Source organism: Oculina patagonica, chromosome 7 (genome assembly GCF_052425735.1).
Source record: "Oculina patagonica isolate OP01 chromosome 7, crgOcupat, whole genome shotgun sequence".
NCBI lineage: Eukaryota > Metazoa > Cnidaria > Anthozoa > Scleractinia > Oculinidae > Oculina > Oculina patagonica.
In genome coordinates this window covers 1,242,769-1,251,404 of record NC_135764.1, presented here as the reverse complement: position 1 = coordinate 1,251,404, position 8,636 = coordinate 1,242,769, and the positions used below count along the sequence as shown (strand labels likewise).

Genomic DNA, 8,636 nt, shown 5'->3' with positions numbered 1-8,636 from the left:
AAAAGGGAAATCAACAAACCCAACAAACAAGATTATCCCTGTGCCTCGAGCAGAAATACTACCACAGAAGGGCAAATTATCTACCATGCATTTTATATCCATGGTAAAATAGGAGCATGTATATAGCTAGATAAAATACTGAGGGAAAATAAGTAGTCGGATCTGCAGGATGGGAGAAAAAATACCACCTCTCAGAAAACAACAACAAAAATTCTGTTTATTTATTTTTTCATTTTTATTGATCATATACATACGTACATAGACTTTATTTTCTCTCGAATTTTAGAGTAGCTTACCCCACCACACCCCACCCCCTAACTAAGTTTGAGGGAAAAGCAACAAATCAGATCTCGTCGTGATTTTCGGTTTTATAAAAAAATCCGCTCGGGTAGGTTGTGTGAAGCTTGATTCAGTTAATTCAAAGAATAATTTTCAGGTCACTGTGAAAAAGTTTTGCAGTTAAGGATCGACAAAGGTTTGAGAAAAGTACCTACTCGATATGACACCAAACGCGGTATATCAAATTACATTGAACAAATAAATCTAATTTGAATAAAAAAGTGTGAAAATTTTCTAATACTCTCCATTCCCACACATGACGTGCAATAAATTACCTAATACACAGTAAATAATAATTGCCTGGCAGAGAAAACGAATGAAAACTACTGAAAGTTTCAGAACTTTCGCTTTTCTTGTCCACCATGTTGTTATGATGGGGGATGATTACTGTCCCAACCAAATGCTGCTTCCAGGCTCAAGTGAGCATTTAACCAATCAGATTCGAGAAAAGCGCTCGTGAGAACCAATCAGGTCGTTGCGCGGGAAACATCAACCAATCACCGGTGTAACAAACAAGCGGGAACTTGTGCAGTCTGTTTGTTTGAGCTGAAAGAAATATATGAGCTTGGACTCGCTGCTCTTTATGACGAGAAGTTTGCGGAAAAGTGCGCAATTTTTCTCGCTCCCGCATGGACGCTTTCCAAAAGCTCGAGAAAATTGGAGAAGGAACATATGGAGTTGTATATAAAGCAAAGGACAAAGACTCAGGGCGAACGGTTGCGCTGAAAAAGATTCGCCTAGATACGTGAGTGATATTTCATTTTGACCTTTACGGTGGTGTTACCTTGGGTATAAAAAAGTATTTAAACAAAATTGTATGTTAAATTCTGCAGGAAAATTAACAAGGAATAAACCTAAAAGGATTTACGACTTGATTTACAGCGAGGAAAATGAGCTAACACTTTTATAAGACAGTGAACAGCGAGCGTGCAAACTTCATATCGCTAGCTGCTTGTACTAGTAAACGTAAGAGCTGTAAATTTGTTTGCCCGTAGGCTAGTCTCCATTGCGTTACTTTATGTTTTTCAGGGAATCCGACGGCGTCCCAAGTACAGCAATAAGAGAAATATCTTTACTCAAAGAACTTAATCACCCTAATGTAGTTAGGTAGGTAAATAAATATCTGTTGGCTTCGGTTAATACTCAAGCTCTGCAGCGCAATGGCTTCCTATATCATGGGCCGGCTTCAATTATTACGACAATCGCGTATTTACAGCAAATTCCAACCGTTCTTACTTTCTCTGACTAAAGGCTGCAACCAAACGATGTAAAGAAAACCCCAAGTCTCAAACACGCGAACAAAGGAATACTGGGAGTTCTACAGGAATTTTTGGCTTTGCAAATGATTTGTACATGCGAACAGTAAATTGGGTGAATTGAACAGGCATGACGATAGTTTAAGCTGAATTACGGGATGAAATGTTTCCTAAAAAGTACTGGGTTGTATTTTAATGCCTTGTAGCATTAACAAGCGACCAAATTCATTAAACAGTAGAATTAAAATCACAGTACATCATAACAAATTTAACGAAGATGTTTTGCGGCTGTTGCTCCGAGTTAATTTGATTAGGAAGATGTTCATTTCAATGTTTTCCCATCACGACATGTTATCCTAGATGCTCTTGCGGATGTGCGTTAGCTTAACATTTTTCAGAAATTCTTAAGCCAGGATTTTTGATAACCAAACAGAAATGCTAATACTCCCAAGTGTAATGCTGGCAGAGAATATTATACCGAGCCTTGATGGCCATTAATACATAAGCCCTCGCTCGAGCTCAAAGGTGTTCGTTTCACAGGAATTTCGACAAATCGCGCCTCTGGGCCTTGCGCAACGAAAGTATAACGCTGTAAAATCTTAATAGAATTTTCCAAGTGTCGGCATATACGAGATAAGCGAAAACTAAGGCGACAAAATCATTGTTTAAATTAACGTTGCCACCTATTATACCCACGTGTTGACGGAAATGACAATAATGGACTCGCTGGCGTCCTGTGCTTTCTTAATAAATCCCTCGCATTTTTACGAGTTTACAGCTTACCACAGGGTCCTAAAGATTGATGTGTGGTTTGCTATCTAACTTTATTTTTAGTGAGCAATTAATTTAATTTAAGATTGTAAAATCTGTTTATATAATAAGTTAGTGTCAACTGACATGCTAAATATTAACTCTTGGCCACAAAGAATATGTGGAGAGTTTTCCTGACTGCAGGGTGGAGGGGGACAGGGGGGCGGGAGCCCGGAAGAATAGGGGTGGGAAGCAAGAGGAGAGAGGGCGGGAAGCGGGATTCTTAAGGTGGCGGAAACCAGGAGAAAACGAGTAAAATTTTGTAACATTTCATTATATTTTGCAATGGACATGGAACAAACAGGAGAGAACAGCTACAGAAAGGGGCAGGAGGCGGGAGTAAAAGGTACGGGAGGCGGGAGGTCCCCCCCCCCCCCCACTGCAGGGCCTTCTGTAGAACTCTGCCTTAACTGTTATTTTCCTTTGGCTTTCACAGATTGCTAGATGTGGTTCCTAGTGATAAAAAGCTATTCCTTGTATTTGAGTACCTGGATAAAGACCTAAAAAAGTATATGGACTCAGTACCTGCTGGTGGAATTTCTTTGTCTCTAGTAAAGGTAATTTTTTTTTTTTTTTTAAACTTCCCACCCCAAAAAAGTGTCATTGGTGATTTCTTGTGGATCTGCAAGTTAGCACTTAGGTCAAAGTGACTCACACTGCCAGGGACTATCCCAGTTCCCCTCCCCCCCCCCCCCCACTAGATTGGATGCTAGTCCATTACAGGTTACTCCCAACATTTTTTCTTAGGTAAGTGGTTACCATAACAGATTTCTGGTACCCATTTATACTCCCACATGGACAAAGTCCACTGTCAGTGGTGTCTTGCTGTCTTGCCCAAGAACATACATCCATAATAAGACATAATAACACCAACCAGTGCTTATGCTCAGACTACTCAATGTGGAGTCCAACATGCTAACCATTAGGGCACAGCATCCCTCCTAAGAAATAAAGCAGATCCCCCCCCCCCCCACTAATGTTCCAAAGCCCAGTCTGCCTAGTTATTTCCAAATTGGCAAAGGCAATCCAATTTAATAACTTCTAAGACTGTTTGGCAAATAACAAAATCACCAATTTAATCCACAAAACATCTTTACTTTTTCTTTGGTTATGTCCCCCAGGTCCCCCAGGCAATTCTTACTGGTAGCACTAACAGTACTATATGTTCTTTTTCTTCCTCTGCAGAGCTACCTTTACCAATTGTTAAGTGGCATAGCATTCTGTCACTCCCATCGAATTTTACACAGAGATCTAAAGCCACAAAATCTCCTAATAGATTCTCGTGGGTCTATAAAACTAGCAGATTTTGGTTTAGCTAGGGCTTTTGGGGTTCCTGTTAGATCTTACACCCACGAAGTCGTAACTTTATGGTACAGAGCACCAGAAATTCTCTTGGGTTGTCGTTATTATTCAACGCCAGTAGATGTATGGAGTATTGGTTGTATATTTGCAGAAATGGTAAGTTGATGCCTGTATATTCCTGTAGTTTATTTTCATTGTTATACTTATGACAACTGGCTACCTGGCTCTGCTAGCCCAGATGGTTCAGTATTTCAGGCAGCCAGTATCCCATCACTTACGTATAATATTTTATAATTTTGTAAAGGCACAACAATAAAAAGTGTACAATTTGAATTATAATGATTTTTGTACTTTTTAGCAAGGCTGTTTTGCTTTGCTCCTGTCACTGACAATCTTTTATTTACTTTACACAGATAACAAGAAGAGCACTTTTTCCAGGGGACTCTGAAATTGATCAGCTATTTCGAATTTTTAGGTAAGGATCGTAAGTTGTAAAGGCTGATGTGAAGTACCCCTCCTGGTTACTGTATTCAACTGTTTGTCAGCATCAATATGCACAAATATCACAGTTTGCTCTCCAGCAATTTTGTCAGGTTATCCAACAGTTTGTTTGCATGAGATAAAGGCGTTATACCCAAGAACACAACACCAAGATTATAGCCAGGCATATCCTTCTATTTTCTGTGTATTAACCTACAAGGGAGGGTTAGGTGTAGCTCTCGCAAGGTCTAGCATTAATGGCCCCAATAAAATAGCAAACAATAACAACTGCTTTTCCAGAGGACCAGTAGGATTACAAGCTTACAAGAGCTGCTACACTTCTAACCGGCAAAGGATTGCTTCTCCCTACAATAGCTTTAACAAGATTTGCTTGTTTGTTTTTTCACAGAACATTAGGGACTCCAGATGAAAGGTTATGGCCAGGTGTATCTGAGCTTCCTGATTATAAAAGTTCTTTTCCAAAGTGGCCAGTACAAAATCTTCTTCAGGTTATTCCAGCACTTAGTCAACCAGGTGCTGACCTATTACAGGTAAGGAATGATCTATGTTAGCAAAGACTGATAATTTGGACAAAAAAGTAACCACAATGCAGGATAAAAGGGGTGGTGAATGGTCCTTCAAAAAATGCATGTCTGGCAGGTCATTTTTTTTTAAGTTTAAATAACTCCGGCACTAAAAAAGATATTTGAAAATAGAACACAGCATTTTGAAATTATCTATTGTTAAATACTCTATGAAATGCCTAAAATTGCAAGGGGTGAGTTTGATCATAGTAGCACTTAAATTTTGATTAAAAGTTTAGTGTCTTGACTTTCCAATTAGGACAACAGAGATAAATTACTCCTTCATTAAGTTATTACCGGTAATACATGCTATTTTTATTTATTTTTTCTGTACAGCAAATGCTTGTTTATGAACCAACCAGTCGAATATCTGCAAGAAATGCACTAAGTCACCAGTTCTTTGACAATGATGTCAGAAGAGGTATTCCCAAGTCTTGAACCCTTTTATTGTGGAGTAGGTACTAGCTTGCAAGAACAGTCATTTTTATAAATATTTTTCGCTATAATAATAAATATGGTGTTTAAAACACATTAAAATATCCCTTCAGTACTATGCTGAGGAAAACTACATTGAGAGCTAAGTATTCACTTCTTCATTTAACAAGATTTTCATACATTCATTGCATGACTCGCTGTCATTCATAATGCTTCTGTATGAAACGAAATAATTATGACAAAAAGATCATTTTAAAAATTATTGTATTATGTATATAATTCAGACAAACTATAAGATCAATTTGGATTTAATAACTATTGCAAGGAAGATGGTCAAAAGTCCATTGAGTAATCTTGAGTGATTTTTTTTATGCCACTTTAGGCAGTTCATCGATCTCAATTTACTATTATTTTTTGTGAAATTCAGAACTAGCCTTGATATACATAATGTAAATAGTTGTACTTGAGTGTTTCATTGTATTGTAGATACATGTAATTCTTACAAAACTTTTGTATTTACTTAATTTAATTATTTGTGAAAACAACTGAAAAAAGTGCAAAAATGTAACAAATACAACAGAAATAAAATTATATTTTACATACTTTTGAGATGAAATTAAAACTGTCATCCATTCTTTAAAGTTGTGTCTAGATTATTCCCCAATTGGCCTACACCACTGCAGCTTACACAAGTATAACTTCTGTGCTATTCCCCCTTGGATGGTTCATTACACATTACACCCCTGTGCCCCAGTACCCATTTTATCCTTCAAATAGAAGGACCCACCCTAAACTAAGCAGTGGCGGATCTAGGGGAGGGGCCCGCCTTATTTTTAGCCCAAACTAAGGCCCAAAGGGCCGAGAAAAATTATTTTCAAGTGACAATGGATGATCGGGACCCCCACATACCTGAAGGTCTGGATCCACCACTAAGAAGAGAGGCATTGGGAATGACCTGCTCAAGAACACAACTTGCACTCCATCCAGAGTCCAACATGCTATAAGAGAGGCCTTCCAAAGGCTTTTGGTGACAAGGGGACATTGCTCCAAAATGTGGCAACAAACTTGAGGCATTAGAAGGCCTCATTGGGCCACCATGCCTTATGCAGTCTATTCTTACTACAGTATTTTGATTTTCGAACCTCCAAGCGAAACAAGTTCAAGAAATCAGGGGTAAAATAGCAGCATTTGACTGAGGGAAGGGGAATAACTTTTGGTTTGAGGTGTTTGGTGGTTTAAAAAAATCAGGATTCCACTGTAAGGTTCTTGAATAATTTGCCAAGCACTGGAAAGCCAGTACAAAGATGAAGAAGAACACCCAAGTTTCACTATGATATTAAAGAAATCTGGAGGGTTTTTAAAGTGGGGGGGGGGGGACAGGGGGGTCTGAACCTCCCGCACTTTTTACTCCCGCTTCCCGTACCTTTTACTCCCGCCTCCCGTCCCTTTCGAAATATAACGAAATGTTGCAAAATTTTACTTGTTTTCTCCCAGTTCCCGCAACCTTAAGAATACCGCTTCCCGCCCCTTTACTCCCGGGCTCCCGCCCCTGTCCCCCTCCACTTTAAAAGAATTGGGTGGTATAGTGGAATCACAATTTCTCGAACCTCCAAAGGAAACAAAAATTGGTTCAAGAAATTGGGGAGTTCAAGAAATCATTGGAAGTAAAATTACAGTGCTCGACTATTCAAGGAAAACAACTTTGTTCATGTTGTCGGGAGGCTCAAGAAATTGGAATTCCACTTAATCTCTGACTCAACTGACGTGTTCCAAACCCTTGAGTTTTTAAGGCTTACCAGGGGTAACTTGTAAAAACTCCACAGTGGTCTCTTTCAGACAATTTGCTTCTGCAACAGCATGAAAACTAAACAAAAAATTGTTTTATTTGTTGTATAACACTTGACATTGACAGTGGTCTTGAACAACTACTCTTAACATTAAAAATATCCCATCAAGACTTCTTAATTTATTTAACTCTCTTAACTGTAGGGCACACTTCATGAAGAAAGGAACTGTAAAGTATTATCTCCAATTGTCTTCTTTTATAGTCTGATTTTAATAGCTGTTGTTTTAAAGGCTTGATAGGGAAAGAAATGTTGGTTCTTCGTCATGTAGATGTAACTCCCTGCATAACATTACAAAACCAACATAACCAGGCGTTTAGTACATTTAAATTATGAAAAAATCTCGATGATTTGGTAAGTGCAGAATGCAATATGGAACAATTGAAAGTATGATGTTTTATATATGTTCGTATTTATTTGCTTTATTTTACTTTCGGAAAAACTGTTCAAAGGCTACTTTTATTCTTTCCCAGGTGTTTCTTACGCTAATCTTTGCAAACGTAACACGACACTTTTGTTCGTTTGTAACAAAATACTTTTGTCTTCCTTGAAAATGCGATAACACGAAACTTTTGTTTTTTGTTTGTTTTACGGCGGCATCGATGACATTTGTTTAATTTAATTAAGTTACGGTTTAGACTGCACGAAAGACGATTCTCAAAAACTAAAGAAACAAATCTAATCAAAAAACATATTTTTCGACAGGTTTTTTAAAACGCAGTACAGCTAGGATATTTGTTTCCTGGTTATCAGGTGTTCACGCCGAAAATCCCGGTGCAAGTTTTTGCATACCTAATTACGAAAGCGCTGTGAAAATCTCAAAATCTAATTTAATTAATTTGCGGTTTTTACTTGGCGCCAATAAGTCTGCAGGAAGCCAACCGCAAACACGCAATACAAGCGATGTTCATGATAGTTCCAGAAAACAACGTAGACTAATCTGCGCATGCGTTTGGTGTAAATTACGTTGAGTAGTACCACAAGGAGAGCAAAGGGTTTTCTGAAACAAATATATACGTTTGAGATCTTTATATGAAAGTAACGTAGATGTGCTCCAGGTTTTACCTATGGGTACGGTCAGGTGCTCCCCACCCCCACCCCCTCCACAAGGAATAATTAATTAATTGATATTAATTAATTAATTGGTGATTAAAAGTTTACACTGTAGCGCTTTAGGGGTTTAGCGGACGACAGCCCCACCAAACCATCACAATAGTGCATTCTGCACTAAAAAGGTATATACACTAGTGGACATCAAAATAATAACTTGTACATTGAGTAAATAAGTTTGTTAGGTACATTAAGTGAATATATACTGTAGTAACATGTATCTCAATGCATGGTTACCACTGAGTGATGAGTTCAGATGTGCCCAAAAAAAGAAGAGCAAAGCCAATGATGCAACACTTTCCTTGCTTACTGTAAATGATCTAATAAACGCCCACTCTCTAATAAGCGCCTCGTATCTAATAACGCCTCCTCTGAAGTGCAAAGTTTGTATTAGACGCCCCTCTCTAATAAATGCCCCGTGTCTAATAGACACCCCCCTCCAAGAATCATCTTAAAAACCAAGGAAATGCTCCATT

The 8,636-nt window shown here is 38.3% G+C and overlaps 1 protein-coding gene across 1 annotated transcript; it reads left to right on the top strand.

Moving 5' to 3' along the window:
• The first annotated feature begins 348 nt into the window (after window positions 1-348).
• LOC144661499 (cyclin-dependent kinase 2-like) lies at window positions 349-5,829 on the top strand. The gene is made up of 7 exons (XM_078522282.1): window positions 349-1,084; window positions 1,369-1,446; window positions 2,842-2,962; window positions 3,591-3,863; window positions 4,121-4,182; window positions 4,597-4,738; window positions 5,108-5,829. Exons 1-7 carry the CDS (start codon window positions 969-971, stop codon window positions 5,207-5,209), a joined length of 894 nt encoding a protein of 297 aa, XP_078378408.1. The 5' UTR covers window positions 349-968; the 3' UTR covers window positions 5,210-5,829.
• Window positions 5,830-8,636: the final 2,807 nt, after the last annotated feature.

Coding starts and splice junctions, on each gene's coding strand:
- LOC144661499 (XM_078522282.1), top strand. CDS start 969: ATGGACGCTTTCCAAAAGCTCGAGAAAATTGGAGAAGGAACATATGGA. Junction 3,864..4,120: donor GTTGTATATTTGCAGAAATG/GTAAGTTGATGC, acceptor TACTTTACACAG/ATAACAAGAAGAGCACTTTT. Junction 4,739..5,107: donor CAGGTGCTGACCTATTACAG/GTAAGGAATGAT, acceptor TTTTCTGTACAG/CAAATGCTTGTTTATGAACC.